Source organism: Phalacrocorax carbo, chromosome 10 (genome assembly GCF_963921805.1).
Source record: "Phalacrocorax carbo chromosome 10, bPhaCar2.1, whole genome shotgun sequence".
Taxonomy (NCBI): Eukaryota; Metazoa; Chordata; class Aves; order Suliformes; family Phalacrocoracidae; genus Phalacrocorax; species Phalacrocorax carbo.
In genome coordinates this window covers 17487964-17515457 of record NC_087522.1, presented here as the reverse complement: position 1 = coordinate 17515457, position 27494 = coordinate 17487964, and the positions used below count along the sequence as shown (strand labels likewise).

At 57.5% G+C, this 27494-nt stretch overlaps 1 protein-coding gene across 3 annotated transcripts; it reads left to right on the top strand.

Annotated features, from left to right (window-relative positions):
- The first annotated feature begins 1517 nt into the window (after nucleotides 1-1517).
- Nucleotides 1518-27291, top strand: SRL (sarcalumenin). 3 transcript variants are annotated; one of them, XM_064462094.1, is made up of 8 exons: nucleotides 1518-1598; nucleotides 9802-10800; nucleotides 12539-12637; nucleotides 13470-13565; nucleotides 16877-16912; nucleotides 21399-21515; nucleotides 22211-22444; nucleotides 23746-27291. In XM_064462094.1, exons 1-8 carry the CDS (start codon nucleotides 1538-1540, stop codon nucleotides 24555-24557), a joined length of 2454 nt encoding a protein of 817 aa, XP_064318164.1. In that variant the 5' UTR covers nucleotides 1518-1537; the 3' UTR covers nucleotides 24558-27291. The 3 variants fall into 3 exon arrangements, with proteins under 3 accessions (XP_064318164.1, XP_064318167.1, XP_064318166.1); XM_064462097.1 differs by lacking the exon at nucleotides 9802-10800; XM_064462096.1 differs by lacking the exon at nucleotides 16877-16912.
- Nucleotides 27292-27494: the final 203 nt, after the last annotated feature.

Here is a 27494-nt window from a genome sequence, read left to right as displayed (position 1 = left end):
TAAAGTTTGTACTTGGTTTTTTAGAAGCTCGGTCCCAGTGTGAATGTCTGTGGGGGGTGACGGGGCTGGATCTGGCCCCAGCGGGACACTGGATGTTCTTGAGGAACCTGGGACTTGCAGGTTGGGCAGGGGAGCGCTCCCGTTATTGGGAATTGCAGGCAGGGAGTGGGCAGGAGGCAAAGGCAGAAGGATGCTGGCCCTGGTGAGGTCTCCCCACTGAGTGGCTGGACTATATGTAAAGGCTCAGCCCTGCCAGTGCTGCCCACATGTGATACGAGCATGTTGGGGCTCAGCTCGCTGCTGAGGTGGGGCGGTCTGGGACTGGTTTTAGTGAGACTGTTTGGCCATGGGGGGCTGGGGTCAGGCTTTGGGGCTGATACCTGTGGTGCCGCAGGATGGGAGGGTGCCCCCATGGCTTGGGGAAGAGACGTCCATCTCCCCCCATGGCTCTCCATGGGTTTCCTGGCTTGCCTCATGGCTCTGTCAGGGTGGGGGCACCCATCTCTTTCCATGGCTTTTTGGGGGGGGCACCCATCTTTTTCCACAGGGCATTCACCCTCCCTGTGGGGCACCCAACTCTTACGTCTTCCTATGGCCGTGGGTCTCTCCCACTCCCCCTCCACACCACGGCCCTCTGCAATGCCCAGCTGAGGGCCAGCTCCTGCCTGCTCCCCTGCCATTGCCCGCTCCCCACCACCACAATCCTGGGGCTGGGGGCTCCCCCTGCTCCCATGTTTGAGGGGGGAGCCACGCTTGGAGTGGGCTATTGTTTTTCTCCCAGTTTGGCCGCTTCCCCAGGAAAAAGCTGGGTCGCAGCTCCCCAGAGGGGATTCTTCAGTGCTGAGGATGTGCCCTCTGCCACAACCAGGCTTTGGGGACAATGCTGGGTGGCTGTCCTCCGCAAGCAAGGGTGACAGGAGCTGGCCACCCTGTGCTTCCGGCTGCGACCATCCCCTGTGCCATGCTGCTGGCACAGTGGTTGTGACACTGGGGACACCACCAGCATGGAGGAGACATGTACCCGTGCCTATGGGGTGTGTTGCATGCCCAAGGTTGGTGTCCTGTGGTGTCTCAAAGGTGCCCCAAATCAGCCCAGGACAAGGTGTCCTGGGCTACCTGCCTTTGGGAACAGATGGGGGACACCACAGTGCTGTGATGCTCCGTTCACCCTCTGCCATGAAATCCTGCTCCTGCCAAAAAGAGACTTCCAGGGGCTGGGGACAGCCCTGATGGGCTGCAGGTGCTCTGGGGCGTCTGCTGCATGCCAGTGGGGTGCTGTGACGGCAACGGTGACCCCACATGGGCAGTGCCACCCCAGGGGCCCCATGATGGGAGGTGTCCCATGCCATCACAACTCTGACACAAGCTTCCCGGTGCGGCAGCACTGCCATTGAGCCCCGTCCCCGCGGCCCCCCAGGAGCGGGCAAGTGGAGGCAGCAGCATCTGTGCTGTCTGTGCCGGCAGCTGCCTGCCCTGCCCTGCGCCTGCTGCTGTATAAATAGAGGCAGCGAGTGGCAGGGAGCTCCTGGCAGCCACCATGAAGGGCCTCAACCTGCTCTGCTGCTGCGTGGCCTCGCTCCTGCTCCTCAGCACTGCAGGTACAGCTGTCCACCGGGCTGTGGGGCCCCACAGGGCTGTGGGTGCTCAGCGGGGCTGTGGGTCCCCATGGGGCTGAGGGTGCCCAGCAGAGCTGCAGGTACCCATGAGCTGTGAGTGCCTGCGGGGTTGTAGGTGCGTATGGGCACCCAGCAAGGCTTTGGGCACCCAGGGGGCTGGGGGTGCCTGTGTAGCTGTAGGTGCTTATCAGGGCTGTGGGGTCCCCATGGGACTGTGGGTACCCACAGGGTTGTGGGTGCCCATGGGGCTGTAGGTGCCAGTGAGGGTCTGGGGTGCCTGCTGAGCCCAGCTGGCACCCCAGGGATGGGTGGGTGCCAGGAGCAGGTTGGGGTGGTGGGGGTACAGCTGTCTGGACTCCCCAGCAGCTCTGCAAGGGCTGCAGAGTCACCCCAAAATGTGCAGGGAAACATGGGGGGGGGGGCGTATCCAGGAGGAGCCGGGGGGTGCACAGGGGCTGGGGTCCCCCCTTCAGAGCCAGGGTGGATGCAGGAGCTGTGCTGCCACCAACATGCCCAGGGTTACTCTCACCCATAAGTGCTGAGGTGGCTTGGTTTTGGGCTGCGGGGACTTGAGGGACCTGCCGGAGTGCTGAGGCACCCTGTAGTTGGAGCAGGATGGGGTGGACTGTTTGCTCTGGGGGGGGGGTGTCCCCCCCCAAGGACCTGCCAAGCAAGACAGCACTTTGGGGGACCCAGGATCCCTTTCCCAGGCTGTCCCATCCCTCCTGAGCACCCCTGTCCCCAGCCAGGCGTCCCCTGGGGGGCCGCGTGGTGGGGTGGCATTGCCGGTACCCTTGCTTGCCCTTGAGTTAATTTGGGCCAGTTCTCTGCCTGTCCAGGCTCCGGCGGCCGCGCTGCAGGGAGGGGGGTGGCTAAGTATGGAAACAGCCGTGTAAGGGGACACTCTGCTCCCTGCAGCCACCCTGACCCCCCCCCCCCCAGCGCCAGCCCCCCCCGCCCTGCGCCACCGCAGCCCTGTGCTCGGGTACCCGCAGCTGCCGCCTTCCAGCACCCGGCACCCCTGGCCCTGCCGAGTTTTGGCCATTTAAGGACATCTTGGACCATTCTCGCTAATAAACGGGGTTTGGGGCCAGCAGTGCATCCTGCTGGTGGTGGGGTGACCTCCATGGAGCTGCAGGTTGGGTCTGGGGACGGGGCAATGCAAAGGTCTTCTATGAGCACGGCTGTGGCTAGTGTCACCCCAGGCTGGGCTGGTGGCCCTGTGGGACATCTGGGGCTTGTCACCTTGTTGAGCAACCACTGGCCCAGCTCTTGGCTGGTGCTGAGACTGGCACAGAGGCTGGCACAGCCCAAGCTGCAGCAGACAGTGAGGGAGCAGCCTGGGCGATACCATGGGACTGGGCATGGCGCTGGGCACCCCATCACCAGCACCCTGCTCAGCCCAGCATGGGGATCTCCTGTCTCAGAGGACACTCTGGGGCCAGGAGGCACATTGGGGTCTGCAGCCCCAGAGCCGGTTCCAAAGGGCAGCTGGAGCTGCCCAAGTCTCCACCCTTGTTGTCTCCTGCTTATTAGGGGGGTCCTGTATTTTGTCCTGGTCCTGTAGATTTGGGAAAAAGATGTAAGCAGTGGCACACCTCCTGCCTGTGGTTCTGCTCCATGGGTACTGGTGGGGCTTGCACAAGTTTTGCTTTTCTTTTGGCGCCAACCCAGGCTCTTGGACCTGGGGCTCCTTTGTGGTGCAGGAGGTGGCCTGGGGGCCATTATCCTATTTTTGGGCCTTGTCTTCCAATTTAAACCCCCTTTGGTGAGGAGAAGACAGGGAGCCCAGTGGGGAATCAGGGGCTTCATTGATGCGTTGTGGAGGGGTGCAATCCTCAGGGCAAGGGCAGGTTTTGGGGTGGCTCCCCCAGCACACAGGGGCACGCTGGGCTAACCACACCAACCTCCATCTCGGCACAAAGCGGGATCTCCAGGGTAAAGCTGCTCTTTTTTGCAGATAACAGCCGAGGGTGGAAGTGGAGGGTCACTACCCCACATGACAGAGTGGCTGCAGCTGGAGTTTACTTGAGTCCAGCTGGGTTTCTGGCCATGGTGTCCATCCAGGGAGAGGATGGGGACACACGGGGCTGTGCAAAGCTGGATCCCCCCTCCTGGTGGTGATGCCCCTGGCTGGGGAAAACAGTTGGGTCCCCAAGGGTTCCTGTGGCTGGCTGTGAGACTGCAGAGTCCCCTGGCTCACCAGCCGAGGCACCATCCCCTCTGCCATGCACCACAGCACCAGGACATGTTGCCAGGGCTGCAGCACCTGGAGGGTTTGGTGCTTCCTGGGGCAATTGGGACCCTGTCACCACTCCCAGAGGCCAGGGGTGGGGAAGTGCCCTGCACCCATGCTTGTGCATCCCTAGACAAAATGGCCCATGGCCCACGTGGCCAGGGCTGGCAAATCTCCCTGGTGTGGTGTGGAACCCTGGCTGGGGCCAGCACCAACTGTGGGGCTGGGCGATGGCTCAGGGCAAGAGTACCTGCCTGCTGCTCCATCTCTACTCCTGCCTGGGGGAATGTCTCCTTCTTCCCGCACTTGCACCTCAGGCCATGGAGAGCCCTTGGACACCCCCAGCCATCCTGGATTTGAGTGGGAGGGCTGTGCCATCACCACCTCCAAGCTGGGCAGAGTTGAGGAAAGCCCTGGCACACTGGCATCCTCCTGCAGCAAGTGCAGAGGGCACTACAGGGCTGGCACACACCTCTCCTGGTGACAGTGAGTGCGGGCCACTGTGCCCAGAACTCATCCTGCCTTAGCCTGGGAGGTGTCACCTTAGGATGGGCTCCATCGCCATGTCCTCATGACATCTTGGGGTGTTCCCTATCCCACAGGACATGTCACCTTGGGGTGGGCTCCATCACCTGGAATGTGTCACCTCAGGTGGGCTCAGGGCCCAGGACACAGCACCCATCTTCCCCACCCTGACCATCCCAGGCAAATTCCCCCCAGGGGAACCAGCTTCCCCAGAGGTGGGGGACCTCTGTGCTCTAGTGACACCCCACTCTGCCCCAGCATTGACACAACCGTGGGCACCACTGCCATTGTGTACAGCGGCATCCACAGTGAGGCAAGGGGCTTGGGGTACCCTAGGCACCCATGGATCTTGGTTGCTTGTGCCATCTACATGCCTGTCATGCCCCTCACACCTCATCTAGAGGAGGTCCTTGGCCCTGTGGGTGCCCCATCTCTCTCCCAAACTGTTGGCTGAGGAAGGCAAGGCAGATGTCGGGCAGATTGGCTGTGCTGTGACACCCTCTCCCATCAGCCATCCTTGTCTCGGTATGCAGGTGATAGCCAGCCGAGCAAGACAGCCAGGACCCCTCACTTGTGCGTAGCCCTGGTGGCACAGGAGTACCAGTGGGTCCCCATGAGATGGCACCGGGCTGGGAGGGCTGCACCATGCCCAGGGACAACACTCGGTGGTCTGTGCCGTGTCCCTGCTGTGTCCCCGCTCACTGATCCGCCAGCCCCATGCAGGCGCCAGCTCCCTGCGCTGGGAGCATGGGTTTGCTGGGTGCTGAAACCCCAGCCAGGCTGGGGGATCCAAGGGTGACCGAATCGCTCATAAAATTGTCTGTTCCCCAGGCGCTGCAGGAATAGCAGCAGACCCTGGTGCCTTGGCGGGGCTCCGCTGGGCTATTTTCAGCCTGCAGGGACATTCCCCTTGCAAGCAATAGTACAAGGAAGCCAGCAAGCTTGTGTGCCAGTGGGGGCTGGCGGAGGGGCTCGGGAGTCTCCAGCTGGGCACCCTGAGCCAGGCTGTGGTTTTGGCAGTGGCAGCAGAGCCCCAGTGCCAGCCGGGTGTGTGGCTTGACCCTGCCCACCTCCCCACTCGTGGGGGCACACCGTGGAAAAGGGCTCTGAGCTGTGTGGCCCCATCCCCGTGTGACAGCTGAGCTGGGGTTCCCCATCCTCCTGCTGGTGATACAGGTGAGATCCCCCCCTGGGGCTGGGTACTGCTGCTTGGCATAGGCAGGCAGCATCTCTGCCTGGACATTCCCAAGGATTTGAGGATCTTGTGGGGCAATGGATCACCAGGCATTAAAATCCAGGTTGAAAAGCCCAAGGGCTCTCCCTGTCTTGCCCAGGCAACCAGAAATCCTTGGGATGGCCAAAGAAGAGGGATGGGGAGCCTTCACCCAAGAAGACTCACACATGGAGGATGTCCCTTGGGGCCACCAGGGAAGCCCTGGGGTGGGTTGGTGAAGCCTTCCATCACTGGAGGCCCAAGGGCAGGACCAGTGTGACCTCTCAGGAGTCCCTCCTCGTGCCTGTGCCCTCTGGGCTTCTTGAGCCACTTTGGGTCACTTTCCTCTCCCACATGGTGAAGGTGTTGGCCTGGCTGGCTCCAAACTGGTGCTGGAGCTGGGCTCCCGTGTCCCCTGGCTGCTGAAGAGCTGCCATGTGAAACATGGGCAATAAAACACCGGCACTTCCTCCATGGGGCTCTGCCAGGATAGTGCAGAGTGGGAAACTGAGGCACAGGAAGAGTGGGGAGAAGATGTTGTCCTCTGCTGCACTCTGGCCGTGCTGAGGGGCATGGGCCCTGCTTTGGGCTCCCCTGGTCCTGCCTCCTGCCTGGGAAGGGTTACTGGTTGCAGAAAGGTCAGGCTCACAGGGCTTATCTGCCTTGACTTACTTTTTCCAGCAGCCAGGCTGCTGGCTGGCAGCAGCATGGAGCACCATAATCCCCGGGCACTGCACCCCCTCCCCAGCAGACCTCGGCATGGTTCTGCCGGCTGACCCTTGCCTGGGGTAGGGCCAAGTGTCATGGCTGCAGCTCCTTTGGGTCCAGGCAATTTCTGTGAAGTTTTAAAGGGCTTCGTCAGAACAAAGCACAGCCTTCAGGCTTCATTCAGCCTTGCCTTTCCCTGAAAAGGAAGGGACAGGCAGGTTTAGGAGAGCAAGCTCCCTCCAAAAGCCCACTGGAAGGACAAGGGCAGAGCAGGGCTTTCAGGAGGTGGTGGATGACTCCCCTTTGCACTGCAGGGACTGGGATCCAGGCAGGGGAAGGGGGTGTGTGAAAATCCATCCCTGTGGCACTGCGCATCACCGGTCCCACGCTTGGGGCTCCTATTTCTGCTGGAGGGGGACAGTGTCCCTCCCAGGGCCACCTGTGCCCATCTGTCCCTCCTAGCCGGCCCCTGCCCTGGCACTGTCCTCGGAGGCTGTCCCTCCTGGAGGACCCATTTCGGAGCCAGGACACTGCTGTTTCATATGGTGCTGTGCAGGGGTGGTGGGGACACCGTAGCAGGGTCACATTCAGCCTCCGGCAACCATCCTCACCCTTTCTGCATGGGCTTTTCCCAGGTGCAAACCAGACACAGCATCCTGTGGCACACAGAGCCCTGCTGTGAGCTCTCTGTCCCTGCAGCTGTGCCCCAGGAAAGGGTCCCCAGGCAGCTGACAGCCCCTGCAGACTGGTGTGAGATTCGGGGCAGGCAGGGGCAGCACAATCCAGGCACCCTCTTGGGAGGTCAGGTCCCCAAGGGGAGCAGGGCAAGGGCTCCTCTCCAGTGCCATCCAGCCGCTTGGCACAATGCAGGGAGTGAACAAGGGGAGCCCTGGTGTCACTTTACGATGTGGCTGTCCCTGCTCCCTCTCGGAGTTCACAGGGACCCACAGGATGGGTCCCAGGTGTGGACGTCACCCTTGTCTGGCAGCAGGGTGAGGGTTTGGGGCCAGCAGCTGAGGAGGCTAGGGCTTTGCCTCCCGCACCATGCTGAGCTGCTCCTTCTGATTCCCCCATACAGTTGCTGGGCTGTATTTTTAGCCTGTGGTGGACGTACAGAGGGTGTTAAGCCCATAACCTTCGGCCCATTTTGCTGATCATTGGCCGGCCATCTGCAGATCAGCACAATTCACCTTGTGACGGATTTGGAGACCATGTAGGGGAAACAGGAGGAAGAAGGAGGTGGAGAGGGGAGAGGGACTTTACATAAGACCTTGAAGGTCACAGGAAATAAAGCCCATGACCAGCAAGCACATCAGCAAGAACGTCCCAGTTGGAGTGCCTGGGGAATATTTCCCTTCTCCTGCAAGGGGTGGCTCATGACGGGCACTGGGGTTTCTGTTGTGCCTGGCCACACTGGGTGACAGCCCCTCTGTCCCCCTGCATTGGGTCAGAGGGGACACACAGAGCCCAGACAAAGCCCTTGGGATGCGCCGGGTCTCCTCTGCCTGGCTGTGCTCCCCACCCACCCACCTTGACCCTCCCCAAACACCCGACTGAGGAGCTGCGCTCCCCTCCCAGCCCTCCAGGTCACCGGCCATTTTGGGGCCAAGCTGAGAATATCCCTGTCCCCATCAGCCAAGGGGACCCTCAGGAGACCCAGGCTAGTCTCCAGGCCACCAGGGCCAGGCAGAAACATGCTGGCCTCTGGCTACCTGAGGCTTTGCACATCAGACATGGCATGTTCCCCTTCAAGTGGCTCCTGGGAGGCTGGGCGCCGTGAGGGGTCCCCAGGGTTTCTGTGGGAAGGTGACAAGAAGGAGAAGGGTGCTCTGGATGGGAGGGAGATGAGTAGGAGCTGTGCAGGACCTGACTCACTCCAGCTGGGAGCTGAATTCAGAGCCCTGAGGCACCTGTGAGGTGCATGCCAGCAAAGGACAAGGGAGGTTGGTGAGGGCAAAGCAAGGGTGACCCGTGCATCTGGTTTCGGCAGGGCAAGGGTGTGCGGGGATGGTGGTAGCTCCACTGTGCCAGGCTGCACATGAGAGTGACTGGAAACCCTGTCGGGCTCAGGCATGCCTCACCCCTCCCAGCTGCCTGCCACTGGCATTGTTCACTGCCATGGTTCATCAGGCTGCCACTTGACTCCTGGTTGATAGCACCACTGCACCAGCACGGATAGAGTTGCAACTGCCTGCCAGCATCCCTGGCCATGGCAAACTGGCTTGCAGTGGGCAGAGTGGTCTGGGGCTGGCACCGTGCCAGCTCTGGCTCAGCAGGGGACCTGCGGTCCCCCATGGCCAAGCCCAGCGAAGCCCAGCGCTGCAGCTTTGCCGAGGCCTTGCCAACACTCTGCAGGACACGCAGCCCTGCCACTCCCTGGCACGGATGCGGTGCAGGAGCTGGAGGAGAGGGCTGTCTGCCAGCCAGCCGGCTGTGCCCGGTGCTGCCCAAGCCCAGCACTGCCCATGCCCGGCACTGCCCACTCTCCTGCCTGCAGCCTGGGTGGAGGTGGCATTTTTTCCTGGATGGCATCTGCTTGCCAGCTGGAGTACAAAGGAATTATTTTCCTGTGAAACTCTTCCCTGGTATGCAGGCATTAGACGTTTCGGGGGATTATTTAGACTAGCAGCAACTGTTTGTAACGGAGACAGTATAGCCGGTGATCTTTTATTTTTGGCACCAGTTGACTAATATTAAATTGTAGTTGGAGGCCTATGGAAAATACGGATGGCTTCTTCTGGGCCACAGAACAAACTCATTGTGTCCCCGCCAGCCACACAGCGCAGCAAATGCTTTCCTAGTGAAGGGATGCTCGCAATAAATAGCTCCCGAGTCTTGCTGCTGGGGTCAGGCCCTGCCTCCACCCTCCTGACTGCAGAAAGGCAGGGCCCCGCACTGGGGAGCCCCTCGCCCCTTCCTACCCCATGCCCCTTTCTACTCCCCCTCACTCAGCCACCCACCATGGCCAGTGCTAGTGATGCTCTCCCAAGGCAGGGCTGGTGAAGGACCCTTTTAACCTGCCAAGTGCCAGCAGCCCCTCGAGCTATGCTTTTCATTATTCCTTTCCTACCCCATTTTTTAGGGCTGCTTTGCTGCCTTCCTGCAGCGCTTCATGGCGGGCGGCAGCCATGGCCCCGGGCAGCCACAGCCCCAGGCAGCCATGGCCAGCCGGGCCATAGGGCGCCCTGCTCGCATCGGCTCTGCACCACCCCTCAAAATACCTCTTTGCACCCAGCTTCTTGCAACAGAGCCAGAAAATTGAGCTGGAACTAGAGAAGGTTTAGAAAAGAGTTTAAATCTCTTGGTAACAGCCACAAATCACAGAATTACAGAATCACAGGTTGGAAGGGACCTCAGGGATCATCTAGTCCAACCCTTCTAGGAAGAGCAGAGTCTAAAATCCTCCCTCAGAGCCCCCACCGGTGCTGACGGGGGGCTGTTGGGTGCCCTGGTAGCCACATGCCACCACGGGTAAGACTGACTGAGCTGTTCTCATCGTTTAGAGCTGCATGCCCCTGGCACGGACCATGTTGGCAGCGCTGCCGAAAGCCCCTTGCCGGCTGCAGAGCCCAGGCTGGAGGAGAAGGCAGCTGATGGCAGCCCTGAGGAGGACCAAGATGGTGGCCCAGCCAACACCTCCTTGCGCGGCGCCGCCGAGGAGGGACATGGTGAGGGGGAGGAAGAGCCAGCAGGTGGCCTGAGCAGGGACCTGGGGCCAGGGGATGGCCAGCCAGAGGACACCACCATGGAGAAGGGCCAGGATGGGCCCAGCAAGGTGCAGGGCCCAGGGGAGAATGCCATGTTGGGTGCCCCCGAGGCCGCACATCATGAAGGGAACCACCAGCCTGGCTCACAAGATGGCTTCCATGCCTGGGAGGATGAGGAACCCAGCACCAAGAAAGGAGCCTCTGAGAAGCAAGGGCAGCCTGGGGAAGAGAAAATGGAGGAGCCAAGAGCAGTGTCTGCTCCTGACGGGGGAGAGGAAGGGGGCAAGCAGAGCTCAGAGGAAGGTGATGAGGACGGGGAGTCTGAGGAAGATGAACATGGTGAGTCTGAGGAAGATGGAGGTGAGGGAGATTCTGAGGAGGAGGGAGAGTCTAAGGAGGAGGAAGAGTCTGAGGAAGATGATGCTGGGCCAGCAGGGCCAGAGGATGGAGCTGAAGGGAGTGACAAGGAAGCGGCTGATGCTGCCAGCAAAAATGGCCATGGCAAACCAACAGCTGCTGGCAAGGGAGAAGGTAGGGATGGCCCTGCCAGCTGCCATCACTCACCCTGCAGTGATGCAGCACAAGACCCTGCAGCAGTGATGGAAGTCCCACCGGCAGCAGAAGATCCGGCAGTGGTGGGAGACTCACCACCAGCAGAAGACCCACCGGCAGTGGTGGGAGACCCACCAGCAGCAGAAGACCCCCCTGCAGACAAGCCATTGCTGGCAGAAACAGAGAGCCCACCAGGCCACAGCACCCACCCTGCTGCCACCGAACCCAGGCACGGCCAGATAGGTTGGAGTCTTTTCTTGTCGGTGTGCTGTGGCAGCAAGAGTGACCTACTATCAACCCCCATTGGAGCTGAGCTTGGCACATTAAACCGCGCCTAGTGCATGGCCCTCTCCTAATGCTTGTGCTTCCCATGCCTGTCCCTAACCGCTGCACAGCTGGGCCAGCTGCGGGCATCAAGGGTGCAGGCAGAAGCCCGCAGACGCCTGTGATGCAGGTGCTCGTTGCAGCAATACCAAAGCTGGCCAACATTTCCCTCACTGAACTTTATGCACATGATTTCTCCTGTGGGCGGTGGACATGGATAAGATTTTTAACACCCAAGCCCCTTTCAGCACCCGCAGACCTCTTAAGGGCTCTTTATCTTCCACCCTCAGATTCCTCCAGACCCCTGTATCTCTTGGTGCATGGTGCCCAGCCTGGTGGGTCTCTTGTTCACCAGCCCTTGCCTCATAGAGAAAGTGTGAAGAGCTAATTCAGACCAATGAGTTGCTGAAGGACCGGCTCTGGCCACGTTCTGTCAGTGAAAGACTAGCTAAGGAAAAGGGACACCCCCATGATTTCCTAGAAACGCTTGTGGACTTTGGCTCACGGGTTGGGCAGTGACCTTCGGACCCAGCTGAGTCTTTTTCTGCTTTCATCTGTAACGTCCCAGCTTAAACAGTTCCCATTTGTGCTGAAAAGGAAACCCAGTTTGTTCTCTGTGGCTTCACTTGGCAAGTCAAAAGGTCTTCCTCAGCCTGACACTTGGTAGACACTCAACACAATCCCAGGGCTTTGCAGTGCCCCGCTTGGCCCAGGCATCCCCAGCCCAGCCAGCCAGCACATGTCTGTCCCCAGACCTGTCCCCAAACTCCCACTAAAGCCTGAACCAGCTCCTGATATCAAAAAGCTCTGGAGCTGCATGGGTGCCTTGGTGTGCCAGCACCTCCAGGACAAGGACACCTCTGTCTCCCTGTCTCAGGGACACCAGGGTGCTCACCCCAGTCAGAGGCAGCTGCCTCATGCTCCCAGGGCCTGGCACAGAGCCATGGGGTCCCCAGGGCCACCCCAAGCCAGGGACCCATGCAGAGGGCTCCAGCCTGGTGTGGGGACAGAGGTGGGAGAAGCAGGAGGGAACAATCCTGCTGGCAAAAGCGAGGCAGCCAGGATGGGTCAGGCTGGCTGGTCTCTCAAAACCCAGCCCCAGCCTCACCCACCCTCATGTCTCTGGCTCAGTGCATAATTTTTTTGGGGTATGGACAGACAGAGAGGCAGAGAAGAGTGCGCCTGCAGTCAAGGCTTAGCTCTGGGCGAGTTGCAGCTGCCGGGGGAAGCGCCAGGGGAGGCAGGGGCCCCATTGGGCAGCAGGTGCCGTGCGTGCTTATACTATGCCCCAGCCCTGGAGCCCCTTCCAGGCACATCCTTTGCATTCCCTGCAAGCGGCCTGGCCCTCACTCCCCCCGGGGAGACTTGGCGTGCCTCCCTCACCGGCCCCTCTTCAGAGCCAAGCAGTTGCCCGTGATGCTTCCCCCCAGCAGCCACAGCCCTGGTAGCCTCTGCCAAGCCTCCAGGAGCCTTTGCAAAAGAGAAACTGTGCAGCATGCCAATGCCAAAGGCAACGGTGTCTGCCAAGATGCCCAGTGGGTCTGCGGGCTTGGGGCGTGTGTGCTCCCCCATGCCTGCTCCTGGCAGTAGCTTGTGTGAGCTCCTGTGTGGATTCCCCTCTCCAGCGGTAACAGGTCTTCTTGCCTTTTTCCTCCAGAAGAGGTTGAAGATGCCAGCGAGCCAACCAAGCGTGACCGGTCCCACTTGGAGAGCACCCTCAAGCTGAACGAGGACAAACCTGCTGATGATTTCTCAGGTGAGGGGCCCTGAGTGGCACTGAGCCATGTATGCCCTGCTTCTTCAGTCCATGTGATCCCTGTGGGACAGGCTCCTCACCACTTTGCTGCACCAAGTACATGGATGGGATTTTCCTTCCCTAGGGTGTTTTGGTCTTAACCTTACTTCTTGTAGGTCTTCAATAACACCATGTTCAATAACAGCCCTTCTGCTGCTCTTGGGGTAACATATTTTAGGTATTTTAAAGACAGCCCCAAGGGTGTACAAAAATTAGGAAGGTAGAGAGGCTGGAAGATGCAGATGGTAAATCAGCCCAAGCCAGCTGCATCCCTGCCCAGAAAAACCTGGGGCAACTTGTAATAAAGGGTTGGAATTTTTATTCCAATTATTTATTGGGCTTTGTTATTAAAGGCTTGTTTCTGCTGGCCTCATGAGCACTTACTGGAAAGTAAGTGATAAAAGCTGCTGTGGTAAAAGCTCCTTCCTTCTTCTAGTGAGCAGCTTAGGGGCTGTGCCAGGGTCCCTGGCACCATGGTGGAGGGCTTTTTGGGATCACGGGTGTTGAGTGCTAAACAGCATTAACAGAGATGTTCCTCCCATCAGCTGCTGGCATGTGCAAGACTGGCAGTAGATGGGGAGAGTGCCCAGCAGGAAACATTAGCAGGAGAGGAGCATTGAAATGTGTGACTGAGATCACCTTGGCCAAGATTTCAAGTGTGAGCCAAGTCCCTTGATCTACATCTGCATCATCTTCAAGATCTGCAGGGAATGCCCAGAAGCTTACCTAGGAGGGACTCAACGGGGGTGCTGGGTTTTGCTTTTCACCTGTCTGCAAGCTTCTGCCCTTGCAGGAATACTGCAGCGGCTGAGGAAGATCTACCACTCCTCCATCAAGCCCCTGGAGCAGTCCTATAGGTACAACGAGCTGAGACAGCATGAGATCACAGGTAATGCCACGGGCACTGGGGTGTCCAGCACCATCAGGTCATTGGGATGCAGATAACAGCTCAGAGATCAGATCATGGAAAGGCTCAGATAGTTTGTCTTCCTTTGCAGCTTCCCAAGAAGGCCATGAACATGCTGGGCTTAGAGGACATACCCTAGCGAACCCAGCAGCAGGCATTCCAGCATCTGCCTTAGCCCATCTGCTGTCAGGACCACTTCTGTAGGCTTAGCATTGAATCCTGCCTGCTTCAGGTCCTCCCCCTGCTCAACACCAATGCCCTGTACTGCTGCCAGGCAGAGATCACGGCTCCGTGAAACAGGCTTGGCAAGGAAGCTTAGGACCTCTCAAGGTTTGAGAAGAGCTTGCTGGGGGTGGCTGGAGCTGGCATCCTTCCAGCTCAGTACGGGACACAGCCATGTGGGCAGGGTATCCCTCAAGCTTGGCAGCCTTCACTCATCCTGGGAGTTAGAATTTCCACCCCTTGGCAAGAACAGACACAGTGGATCAGGTGAGCAGGTCCCCATGGCCACAGGCATTGGTGTGGGCTGAGCCCCAGCAGTACATGTGTCCCTCCAGAAGAGCAGCGCTGGCCTCAAGATGCTCACAAGCTACAGGAAGCACTTGTGGTGACCCATATGACACAAGCAGACCCATCTCCCAAGCACGGATAGCTCAAGCCCAAGGCCGAGGTCCCTGTTCACCAGGGTAACTCTCCTGTGAGCCCCTAATCAAGCCCTGTCCCGAGCTGTGGCCAGATGCCCCCTGTGCCTTGGCTGGGCAGGCAGGGGATGTCAGATTCCCTGCTGCCTGTGTCCCAGGGCTGCATGCCCACATCAGCATCCTGCCAGGCTCCCTCCTTGCCCTGAAGTTCTGCCTCTCTCCCCAGGCATCCTCTGGGCTTTGGCCTCACACACCCTGCAGCCATGCCCTCCCTCCTGGTGAGACAGGACCCAGATACACCCTCCACACCACACAGACCTTCCCTTTGCAGCTAGATTCCTCCGCTCCACCAGCACATAGGTCCCACATTCATTTGGGCAAACGCCTGGGACACATCCCCTTAGAGCAGGACCCCTGTTTTACAGACAACCCCACTGTAGCCCAAATGCAACTCCTAAACTAACATCATACATTTTGTAAGCAGGCTTGAACATCTCCATACCCAGCCAGCCCATCTCCAGTTTAGAGTCAGCGGGGAGCACGGCACAGGGACAGGGCTGTAGAGTCCCCATCACCAGCACAGGTCCTGTCCTATCACTGAGCCCCCTGAACATCATCAACCACCCACCCACAGGGGTCCTGGAGGGGGTATTTGTAGGTCTTATGAAACACTAGCCATGCCTAGCTGCCTCCTGCAGCCAGCTCCGTGTCACTGCTTTTGCCTGGCTCACCCTGTGCTGCTTGCCAGCAGCTGGAGACCACGATCTGCTTTGCCGTGTGGGAGAATAACTGGGAGGGTCGCAGCAACACGCCATGCTGCAGCCAGCACAGGAGGGGTGCCCTGCAGACACTCACCCTACAGCTTCTGTCACCCACCCGGTGTGCTGGCTTGTCCCCTCCCTCACCCAACCAGTACAGCACTGCCACGTGCCTGCAGAAAGATGCACCCTGGTGTGCATCCCCACAGCCTCTTCCGCAGTGGCACTGTGCAGCGAGGACATCCCAGCCATGCCCTGTCCCAGCTGCCTCCATCCTGGAGCTCATAGATTCAGTCAGCAACACCCTGACCTCCTCTACAAGCTGCTTTGTTCTGTGTTGGTGGCAGTGCAAGCATTGGCATTTACTGTCAGCTTATCCTAGGACACAGTTTAGGAGAATATTTGGGGTTACAGGGGCAGCTGGTGGGTTCCCAGCCTCTGACACTCGCTTTTCTGTTCACTTCCAGAGGATGCAGCCCCCAGCCTCAGTTGCTAGGGCACAATCGATTTCCTTGCTCAGGACATCCCACCCTGCCCTTCAGCCATCCCATACCCAAGCAGCCAGCTCCCTGCTCCCTTTTTGGGAGGAAGCAAGTTTACAAGGCATTACAAGGCAGATGAGGATATGGTGGGGCTGAGGGAGCCTTCTCTGCTGCGTCCTCTGCATGGAGGCCCTGTTCTGCATGGGTTCATTGCATGTGCATTGCCCTTGCAAGCTGGGAGATGCACCCAACCTCTTCCCCTGCGCCCACCTCCTTGGAGGGGGGGAGGCTGGAAGGTGCAGAGCTGCCGGCTCAACTTGCTGGGAGGAGCGGGACAGCTGAGGGACTGGCGGGGAAGGCCTGTCATGGAATATATGTGACCTTTGGAGATGTAAGCCAATATAGAGTGGTGTCATCGCAAGCACCTTTGCCCCTCCATTACATGGCAGCCCTCCATTTTGTCTCCCTTCCCATCAGCTCCGCTCACGTGCACCAGCTGGTGTAATCCAAGGAGCCCCTCTGCTCCCTGCAGCTCGCAAAAAAACCACCTGCGTAGATGAGTATTACCTGTCCCAGGGGAGATGTGACTGCCACTGTCAACCTAAGACTCTGAATTGTTGGGGTGCATCCCAGAAAAGTCTCCCCACACCCTCTGCTTACAGCGTGTTTAAGCCTGGCAGGTGCCACCTCCTTTTCCCTGCCTGCCATCCTCCTTTGTCTCCGCTCCACCATTCCATGTAGGTGTGTGAACGCTCCAGCTGGGTCCACCTGTGTGCTTTGTCACAGCAGGGCCACCCTGTAGGGCCTGTCCCTAGCTCAGAGGGGAGGGACTCTCCCAGTATGGTGATGGGAAACTTGCTGTGAAGACATGCCAGTTTGCGGTGCATGCTGGTGGCCTTAATTACTGTATATGTGCTGATTAGCATGCCTGTATAGGGATTGACCTCCCAGTTGCCACCATCAGCCACTCTAGGGCTGGATACGTGTAACCACATTGCTCGGGTGGTCAGGACACTTGTTGGGATTGGTTGCTGTCCTAACCATGGCTTGTTGGGCTCTGTTTGCTCGGTGAATGTTGCTGGGGAAGGCAATAACTCCACTAAGCAGGGCAGGAAAGCTGGGGTGCTGTCTTGGATGCGGCAGCTCTCCTGGGGCTGCTCCCCCATGGCACATCCCCAGTGTGCAAGGCAGACTGGGGTTTGGTGCCTGTTCTGGTAGCTGTGGGTCTCATTGCTCACAGACTGTAACTCCTTCTCTCCTGCTGTGAATGTGGCTGTTGCTGCCTCTTCCTGCCCATGAGAAGGCCAGGGCCAGTCTTCAGCTCCCTCCTGGGCTTGGGCCAGACCCAGGCAGCTGCATCCCTCCTTCGACTCATGGTACCTTTTCTCTCTCCCCGTGTCCCCTGCTAACAGCTTACCCCGGACGCACCCTGGGCTCCTCCGCCACAGGTTGGTATTGCTGCCTGCTACCTGCATGCTGCCAGCACTGCCTAAGCTCTTCGCTGGCCTCTGGCTTTCCTATTCACCTGCCCCAAGAGGGCTACGCTTCCCAGTTACCCAGCAGACCCCAGTTATTGGCATCCCACGGCACCTGCTGGAACCGGTGTCCCCAGCCCTACCACAGCTCAGCACATGTGCTGCTGCACTTGTCTGCCCCAGGCTGACTCTGTCCATCCCCACCTTGCCCAGGCTTTGACACCTTTCCCTCTTGGGTTAAGACCCAAAAGGTTACGCATAGTGATGGTTCAAAGGCATTTGTGGTGGACCTGAGGGTCAATCTCCCACCCATGTCATGAGCTGGAGGAGCCCAGCAGATAGCCCACCCTGCAGGGGAGCTCTTCCCACCCTACACCCTCCCACATGCAGAAACTTTCCCGAATGCCCACCCTTGGTACCCCCTGGCTGCACTTTAATCTGATGAGCCTGCAGCAGCTGTCCCAGTAACACAGGCTGGCCCCTGCATGGTGGCCTCAGCCCCCTCAGGAGCCAGGGCTGGCTCCTCTCCCTGCCTATCCTGCTCGGGGTGTGCTGCCACATCCCCCTGCAGAAGCAGGAGTTGGGAGATGGGCCAAGAAGCTCCAGCCAACACCCAGCCCTTCCCGAGTCCGGTGCTGGGCCACAGGGACAATGTCCCTGCTGTGATACAAGGCAGGGAAATCCCATCTTCTGACCCTTGTGTCCTACCCCACAGCCCCCACGGACAGATCCTGCTGAAATGGGCTCCTCCACACCTCGGCCCCAGATATGGCAGAGCCCTGCCAGCGCCTGGAGGGCCTCTGGCTCCCCGTCATGCCAGCATGCCGGCAGCAGAGAGGGTTGTAGATATATATATATTTCAGTAGCTGTCTTATCTGCATCTTTAGCTGCAGGCACACACACGCGTGCATGCGTGCTGCTTGTGTGGGCGTATGCGCGTGGGGAGCACGACGTGGAGGCAGGCACAGGTGGTCTGCAGCCACGTGCGGCTTGTCCCTCTGTCTGCAGGCACACGTGCCCTGCGGATACTTGTGGCTTTTTGTGAGTAAGCTCGCCCGCCCTCCAAGGGCTGCCAGGCAGTGCATCTATGCCACAAGCAGAGTAGCTGGTGGTGTTTGGGATACAGGGATGGGGCAGCAGCATGGGCAATGCTGGGAGAGTCTCTCCAGGTGTTTTAGCCTTCCCAGGCATCTGAGGACAAAGTCCTTCATGTCCGTGGCTTAGTCTGAACAAGTAGAGGAAGGAGACTTTACCACATCCTCCACTTTGCCTAGCATCCTTGGGACAGACTTGCACAACGAGGGGTGAGCTGACACCAGGTGCTCCTGCTGGGCTTAAGGACAAGGAGGGAGAAAACCCAGCCCAGGGTTAATTCCAGCCCCAGGAAGCAGTCATCCCACCCATGGGCAGCCTGGCATTGCAAGCACCATGGAAAAACCTCCCAGAAAGCCACTGCTCTAGGAAAAATAAAAACACTTTGGGCATCCAAATTGCTCCTACCCTAGAGCTGAACAGTCCAGACAAATACAGGCTTTGCAGCAGGAGGCACGACCTTCCTGGCCATGTTTTCCAGGTGCTTTGCCTGATCACATCATGCCTGATATTTACCCCTCAAGCCTGGCGGCTTAGAGAAGCTCTGTTTTAAGCTGCTGTGTTTTAAGCAGGACCACAGATGAAAGGGTGTGAGGTTTGAGGACCCCCCTGCTCACAAGTGGGGCCTGATCACACACCAGCATGCAACTGCTTCTGCGAATGCCAGCAGGACGTGCCTGGCTTGAGCTGGGATGAGCTTGAGCTGGGACTGAGGCAGGCTGGGCTGGGAGCAAGCAGCCACAGGGTGGCTGGAGAGAGCTGCCGTGATGGAGCTGCTGCCATCCCTGCCCGGCAGCCAGCAAGGACCGGCTCTTTTTTCCTCTGGCCAGACCATCAAGGTGACCCAAATTGGTGCTGAACAGACATAGTGGGGGGACGTAGCAGGGACAGATGTCAGGCCAGCACCCTTCTGGGTGGGAGATGCTCTCTCGTCCCCCAGTCCTATAACCTGGGCAGGAGCAAAGGGGACCCATGCATGGCCTCACATCCTTGGAGCTGCTGTGCTACCCTGGGAACTGCAAGGATCTTGTGCTTGGTACTGCTCACAAAGCCCATGGGGTGCCAGCACCCTGTTCCCAAAGCAAGGGGTAGAGGTGGGCTTGATGAGCTGTCAGTGACCCAGAAGCGGGGCTGCCTGCATTGCTGTCCACCTCAGCACAGCGGGGCAGAGGTGGGGACATGAAGCGGAGTTGGGGCACACGGGCTGCCTGCGTTCACACAGCCACGCCTGGCCAAAAACGTGTTACGAAAGAGTACACAGGGACCCGCCTCAAACTCCTGGCACAACATCACAGGGGATAATAATAATAATCCGAAACCCAATTAAAGCCGGCAAGCAGAGCAACAACGATAGAGTGGCACAGAGGAATGATTAATAACAAAAGCCCGAGGTTTCAACATTTGTTTTTGTCCCACATGAGAAGACAGCACTGGATCCCCACGGCTCACAGGCAGGGAGCAGGCAGCAGACAGGGCCATCCCCCTGTTCAGATGTGGCTGCCCTCCTTTGGTGAGGAGGGTTGACCTGCATGTACACAGCTATGCCCCATGGAGACATGTCCCCAGCCCATTCCCTTCCCCAGCAGTGACATGGTGGCCCTGCAATCGGCAGATGCAGGCAGGAGGAGGCTGGCACACCCTGCCCAAATCCTGCACCCATGGTCAGATGGGTTCCACGCGGAGCCACTGTGCAGTGCCCTCCAGCACCCTTGGGAGCAGGAGCTCAGTGTCATGTGGGCTTTGCAGCTCCCCTGCCTTTGAGATGGAGCTCTGGTTTGCTGGAAAGCTGCTGGCTCCTCTGCAGGCAGGGTGTGCTGACACTGTGCAGATGGAGTAGCAGGGTCTCTCAGCCACCGCAGGGAAAATAGCTCTGCCTTTGGAGTGGGGCCAAAGGGAGGGTGCCGAGGGCAGCATGGGTCCCCCAAGGGCATCTCCTCACCCTGGACCGTGGGGAAAGGCTCATCTCTGACAGGGGGACAGCAGCTCCCAACTCCTCTGGTGGCATCCAGCCCCTCTTCTGGCTGGGCTCCTGCTGACAGCAGCAGGATGGACCCTTTCCCACCCTGAGCGCAGGACAGGGATCGGGGGAAGCCAATCCCTGCTGCTGGCCACATCCTGCCTAGAGCAGATGTGCTGGGGGCTGTGTTGGGTTGGTGCCATGGCAGGGTGGCTGCAGCTTGCTCTGCCCTCTGCCATCTGCCACCATGGCTCTCCTGATACCATTTCCTGTCCAGGCCCATTTGGCTACATCAGTGCTGGCACATGAAGGGGGATGGGGAAGGTTCCCACCAACGGGAAATCACTCATCCAGTTTTTACTGCTATTTCTGGCCTCACTTGGGCTCAAGCCAACTAGCAGGCTCTTAGGCATCCCAGATATGGCTTGGGGGCTGGCACAGGCCAGGGGGTCTTCTGGCTCTGCCAGCTGCCTGCCCAGTGGTCTGGGGGCTAGGGGGATCAAGCATTGTGGGCACAGGTTGATTGCATGAGTGCCACTTGAGCAGGGGTTTCTCCTGGGGCAGTAGTTACATGTGCCCAGGAACCTCCGAGCTCCCAGACTGATTCCATGGCATCAGAACAGGTCCTTACAGACCCATACAGGCCCAGCCTCCTTGAGCCCCTTAGTAAACTCTGGGACTTGAAGCATGCAGGATGGGAACTGTAGTTCATTATCTTCCTGTCTTTCCTCAAGCCCGAAGTGGGGTTGCTTGCCCAGCCTGCCCTCCCCACGCTGGGCTGGAGCCTCACACTCAGCCCACATGCAGGCAGGCTTGACTGGAGGGTTGGGAGCCACAACCTGGGGGCAGTGAGGGTATGGTGGAAATGCAATACAGGCAGCTGGCCCAAGGCTCACTCTGCACTTACCAAGCACTGCACCATAGTGTTGCTCCTTAAACAGTGCCAGCTCCCTTTGCAAGAGGCATTTGCCTGGTTGCAGCACGGCCACTTCCTCCGCATGTCCTGTGCTTTGCGGTGGCTGTCTCCAGAAAACACTACCTCCACAGAGAGCCCCAGGACTCCCTTCAGCTAAACCAGAACCAAATCAAAACAAGGTGTAAAAGCCCTTCAAGTCCTCCCATAGTCTAAGAAAGACCAAACCTTAGAGAAGGTCAGGCAAGGTTCACTCTTGCTGCAGCGAGGTGTGGCCTCCTACAGAGCATGGAGACATCCCACTCCTGCAGACACTGGGGCCCATTGCTGGGTGATGCCTTGGCTCACAAATGGCTGGTGGCCCCAAAACAGTGGTTGTTTCCCCGGCAGCATCACTGCACTGCTCAGATGGGATGCTCGTTACAGCCGGGAGTTAATCGCGCAGCGGCGACGGCTATTGTTTCTTCACTTCCTCTTGTTATTTCCCCTCTCCGCAGATGGGGAGATCACTTCCAAGCCAATGGTGCTATTCCTGGGACCGTGGAGTGTCGGCAAATCTTCCATGATAAACTACCTCCTCGGGCTGGATGACACGCCCTACCAGCTATACACAGGTACCACACTCACTACTCCCTCCCTCCTCCGCCAAGGGCACACTGGCACCTGTACGTCAATCCCTCCACCCCGTTATGGCAGGGAGGTTGCAATCAGGGTCCATGCCACTCATTTGAAGTGCCATGTGGAGGAAGAGGTTCCCCACCACGGCCAGGGCCTCTCCAGCCTCCCTGGGGAGGAGGACAGCATCTCACTCTGCAGCATCCCCATCCCACAGCACAGGGCTCACTGCTTCTGACCCCGACCACAAGAGCAGTGGTCATGTTGCAAGGGCAACTCGCCTTTGTCTTTTCACCTTCCCTCCTCATGTGGAGCCAATTAATTCACCCTCCAGGAGAAAAGCCATTCCTCTTCCCTCCTCCCTGCTCCCACAGATGTCATCTCACAGCTGAGGGCAGATGTCCATGGCCAGCTCCGTGCCAGGGTAATGAAGGCTCCTGGGAGATGGTTCTCCAGGGCACCTTGTGCAGACAGGCCACTTCCAGAACAACCAGTCACTGCAGAAAACAGCCCTGCTAGCATGTTCTCAAGAGGTTTGGCAAAAATTTCATGGTCCCGCTGCTTGCCTTCCCCCAGCATCTCTTGGCAAGCGAGTGATGCTCCTGAGCTCCCCGGCTAGTCCCAGGCCAGCCCCGCCATGTCCATTGCCCGGCATGGATTTCACAGCTCTGCTGCTCCTCTTGTTTCTGGGCAGGGGCAGAACCCACCACTTCCGAATTCACTGTCATCATGCATGGCCCCAAGCTGAAGACCATCGAGGGCATTGTGATGGCTGCTGACAGCGCCCGCTCCTTCTCACCCCTGGAGAAGTTTGGGCAGAACTTCTTGGAGAAGCTGATAGGGATTGAGGTGCCCCACAAACTGCTGGAGAGAGTCACCTTCGTGGACACGCCAGGCATCATTGAAAACCGCAAGCAGCAAGAACGAGGTAGGGGTTTACTGGGTTCACCTAAGGGATTCCAGAAAACATGTCATAACAATGTGAGATGGCAAAGATGGCTGAAGCACAACAGGGAAGAGCCCTGGGCTATGAAAGGGGTCTTACATTGGAGGGGATGGTGACATTTGTCTGCCTGTGGCTATGGCAGCAGCAGCTGGGGCCTGGGGAATGTACCTGACTGTCATCAGCTCATCAGCAGTTTCTGCTGTTTGAAGGTGTGACAGTCAGGTGTTTCAGCAAGGTGTTTCCTGGAGACTCCTCAGGCTGTTGATCATCCGCCTTGGCTCAGCATTTAACACCCTGTTTGTCGCCCTCAGAGCCAGGCTTTGCCAATGGTTGGTGCTACAGCAGCACCCAGAAAAGCACCATCCCCACAGCACCTGGGGTGCCAGGACAGATCAGCAGGGCTTCTGCACCCACTTGGCACCCACTGGGGAAAGCAATGATGTGGCCAATATCTGCTCACAGGAGCAGCGGCGATCTGTGGCCAGCAGCAGAAAGTTTGGAGGTGACATGCAGGGGAGACACACAGGTCCAAACACAAAGGGATGTTTTTTCATGCCAAGAATCATAGAATCATTGAATAGTTTGGGTTGGAAGGGACCTTTAGAGGCCACCTAGTCCAACGCCCCTGCAGTGACCAGGAACATCTTCAACTAGACCAGGCTTCTCAGAGCCCCATCCAGACTGACCTTGAATGTTTCCAGGGATGGGGCATCTACCACCTCTCTTAAATCTAGGCTGAATCTACCCTCTTTTAGTTTAAAACCATCACCCTTGTCCTGTTGCTGCAGACCCTACTAAAAAGTCTGTCCTCACCTTTCTTACAACACCCCTTTAAATACTGGAAGGCCGCAATAATGTCTCTCTGTAGCCTTCTCTTCTCCAGGCTGAACAACCCCAACTCTCTCAGCCTGTCCTCACAGCAGAGGTGTTCCACCCTCTGATCATTCTTGTGGCCTCCTCTGGACCTGCTCCAACAGGTCCATGTCTGTCCTGTGCTGAGGACCCCAGAGCTGGATGCAGCACTCCAGGTGGGGTCTCACCAGAGCAGAGCAGAGGGGCAGAATCACCTCCCTTGACCTGCTGCCCACACTTCTCTCTGAAGTGTTTTCAGCACATGAGAAACAGGTTCTGGGCTGCAGGGGAAGTCCGCTGTGTCCCACACCCTGTCCGACCCAGACAGGGTGTGAGACATGCCAGGCTCAAGGATTATCTATACCTTGACATGAAGGAATTCATCCTGTGCTGGCCATTTCTGCTGGATTTCTCTCTTTCCTCTCCTCAAGGTTACCCTTTCAACGATGTGTGTCAGTGGTTCATTGACAGAGCTGATCTCATCTTTGTTGTCTTTGACCCTACGAAGCTGGATGTGGGCTTGGAGCTGGAGATGCTCTTTCGCCAGCTAAAGGGCCGTGAGTCTCAGATCCGAATCATCTTGAACAAAGCTGACAGCCTGGCTACTCAGGAGCTCATGAGAGTCTACGGTGCCTTATTCTGGAGTTTGGCTCCTCTCATCAATGTCACAGAGCCGCCCAGAGTGTATGTTAGCTCCTTCTGGCCCCAGGAGTACCAGCCAGATACCCACAAAGACCTGTTCCTCAAAGAAGAGATATCGCTTCTGGAAGATCTCAACCAGGTGATAGAGAACAGGATGGAAAATAAGATTGCCTTCATACGCCAGCACGCCATCCGGGTTCGCATCCATGCCCTTTTGGTCGATCGCTATCTGCAGACCTACAAGGACAAAATGACCTTCTTTAGTGATGGAGAACTGGTGTTCAGGGACATTGTGGAGGATCCTGACAAGTTCTTTATCTTTAAGTCCATTCTGGCAAAGACCAATGTCAGCAAATTTGACCTCCCCAACCGTGAGGCTTACAAGGACTTCTTTGGCATCAACCCCATCACTAGTTTTAAGCTGCTGTCTCAGCAGTGTTCCTACATGGGAGGATGTTTCCTAGAGAAGATTGAGAAGGCCATCGCTCGCGAGCTTCCCGATCTCTTGGGAAGCATTGGCTTGGGGAAGAAACCCAACATTCTCTCCTGCGACATCACTGGCTGTGGTGAAACCCCAAAGAATCGCTACAGGAAACCCTAAGGTGTTCTGTGATATAACCGTCCACGTGTTCCTACCAGTGAATGAGCTTATGTCTTATCTGTCTAAGAAGCCATGGTCTGTTAACCCTTGAGTGCCACACTGGCAAAGGCTACTGTATGATGAGGACTTTGAGTCATTGATATCGATGGCAGGGGAAGATGGGTGGGCATAAGAAAGAGAATAAAAACTGTGAATTCCTGACATTTTATCTTCGTTCTTTCAAGTAGAAGGCAATGTTTAAGCTGTAAGTATGAGCAATGCACGGTGAGCTAGAACTGTAGCTGCTTTTTCTGAGATTTTTATGTCACCCAGTGAGTTCTCCTTTTGCATAACAGCTGAGTTGAACTTCTGCAGCCTTCATCTGGGTGATCACCTTAAGAAGGGGCTTTTGCAGCAGCATTTGGAGCTCCAGACAGGTAGATATGATGGGATTTGCAAGTCCATGTCAGAGGAAGAATTGGGCTGGAAAGGAGCTGCCAGCACTGGTTGAGCTGTGCTGGAGGAGGAGGGCCAGCACCCCAAATCACACAGTTCCACAAGGAGCTATGAGCAGGTTTTCCTCCCCCTGGGCCAGCACAGGGACGGGGTGCTTGGTGCCCACGTATGCCATCAACCTCAAAAACCCACACTAGCAAGTCAAGCCTGAGAAGGGCTCCAAGGGTTAAGGATTTGGCAGTTTGACCTTGTTCAAGTCTCTGTTGCTGTTTTGTAAGTCAGATCCCCATGTTTTTGTGCTCTGGAGAGTGAGGCAGGAACAGGGGGTCACTAGCTGCATCCTTTTTGTCCCTCTGCTGATCTGTTCTCCCTAGGACAACCCAAGCAGATATCTCTGGCTTGTTCACCACACTTCCCGTTTTAGCCACAATTTTGGTTGGCTCATCTCTGTGCATCGGTGCTCAGTCCTGGGAGGAGAAGGAGTATTCCTTTGGAAGAACCTCAGCAGGGTGAGGTTCCCCACAGACAGCTGACCTTGAAACCTGGCAGTGAAAGACAGGATTAGGGGTGCCCTCACCACTTGGCCCTCATGGCCAGCACGGCTGGCAGCCGAGCTGTGCACAAACCAGTCAAGAGGGAGATGTTGCTTTGGATGGAGACTGGTGCCTTTGAGCCCACAGTGACCCGCTGAACATCCTTTTTCCTTCCTCCTGCCAAATGACCACAGCTAATGCTGCTCTCCAGGAAACCTCTGGAGGAGAGGAACTTACCATTGACAAGAACAGGAAGATGTGGAGGTGCCATGAGGCAAGAAAAAGGCAAAGGGAATGAAAGAGGGAAAGAGAAAGCTGGGAATGGAAGGCTCTGTTGTGATCGGAAGGGTGTGAAAGGCAGTGCCCCTCATCTCCACATGCCCAACAGGACATGGCTAAGGAGACAGGAGGTCTGTGGGAGCTCCACATCCCCTGGCACTGCAGCCCAGCACTGTGAAGAAGAGGTCCCCTTGAGTCCAGGTGAGTTTGGGGGAACACTGCCCTGGGGACTTCCATGCTCCTTGCCTCTGCTTTGAGGTAGGACTCTGCCTTTGAACTAATGAAGAAAAGACCCAAATCTATGTCCGAACATGGGAAGGGGCATGGCTCATGCAGAGGGATTTTGCCTGCGGCGTAGAGGGGACCAGAGGCACGAGTGAAGGCAAGCAGAGTGTCAGAGACAGCAGCAGCCAGAACAGCCTGGACAGAAGTGATGTGTTCGTGAGTCAGCGCCATGAGGTCTCAAACCTGCCCCAGAGCTTCTGCCTTCCCCCGCTGCTGTTCCTTCTTCTTTCTTGTACACGATCCTGTTGCTCATCGGCATCTCTCTCTGCCTCATCCACTCCTCCTCACCTCTCGCTCTCCTCCGCTAGGCTCATCTGCTTGGTTTTCTTAAGAGCTAATGGAATAGAAACACCAACAGAAATGGGCCAATATTGCCACTACTCCTGCCGTCACACTCTGTGTCACTGTCATGGCAAGCAAAGGCCATCAAGCGTTTCTATTTGCAAGCGCTGTATCATGCCATCTCTTTGCTTGCTGCCTTGTCCCCCCAAAGCCCGTGGGCTCTGCGGTACCCAGGGAAAGGCCCCCCCCATCCCAGGAAGGAGCCCTGACTCTTCCTTATGGCCTTGAATGTGAAGGCACTGTCACTCTTCTCTCAGGCTGCTCCCATCGTTCCCTCCATCCCTTCCCTGTTTTCCTTTTATTTTGCTTTATTCTCCAGCACTCAATGCCTTTCCTCTTCCCTTCAGTACCTGCATGCCCTGTGCAAAGCTCTGGTGCCCGTGTCCAGATGGGGCTCCTCTGTGACAGCCAAAACCTTTTTAGCTTCCCCAATATGGTACATCGGGGTTCTCTTTCCAAAGAAATGGCAGCAGTGGTCCGAAGCTGGGGTTGTTTTCTGTTCCCTGTGATGAACACTCACTTGGCTCCGTGCTGGCTCCAGGTCATGCCAACGAGAAGATGCTTTCTTTCCCATGGATCCAAGCGGCTGTCAGTCCCAAGAGGACTGCAGTCCCCAGCCTGTCTCTCTCTGAGTTTTCTTAGGAGAGCTCTGGGAATCTGGGCATGGAAATGGGGAGCAGGGAGGACTTTTCATTTTGCTGAGAAACCCCAAGCTCCTGTGGCCATGGTGCTGAGGGGGTGAGCATCTTGCCAGAGAACTTCACAGCAGGGAGGGAGCTGGGACAAATGCCCACGTAGATGCCCGTGACTGTGTGCATTGAGATAAAACCATCAGCTTGAACATCAACCTGTCTAATAAAACCTGGTATTTTCCAAACAGACTCCCTGCAGGTGCTTGTTTTGTTGCCTCTGTCAGTGTGGTGCGAGTGCTGGGGCTGATGTCACCAGCAGGGTGCAGCTGCAGGGAGTGAGGCAGGAGCTCCCATCTCCTTCCCTGCACCCTGCCCTCATACACATCCCCTGTGTGGGACCAGCCGGCAATGCCTGAGCTATTTGGTTGCTT

Bases quoted from the DNA above. Each gene is read 5' to 3' on its own strand.
- SRL (XM_064462094.1), top strand. From the start codon at position 1,538: ATGAAGGGCCTCAACCTGCTCTGCTGCTGCGTGGCCTCGCTCCTGCTC. The intron at 16,913-21,398 runs GTTGGTATTGCT...CCCTCTCCGCAG, and splicing joins CCTGGGCTCCTCCGCCACAG to ATGGGGAGATCACTTCCAAG. The intron at 21,516-22,210 runs GTACCACACTCA...GTTTCTGGGCAG, and splicing joins GCCCTACCAGCTATACACAG to GGGCAGAACCCACCACTTCC.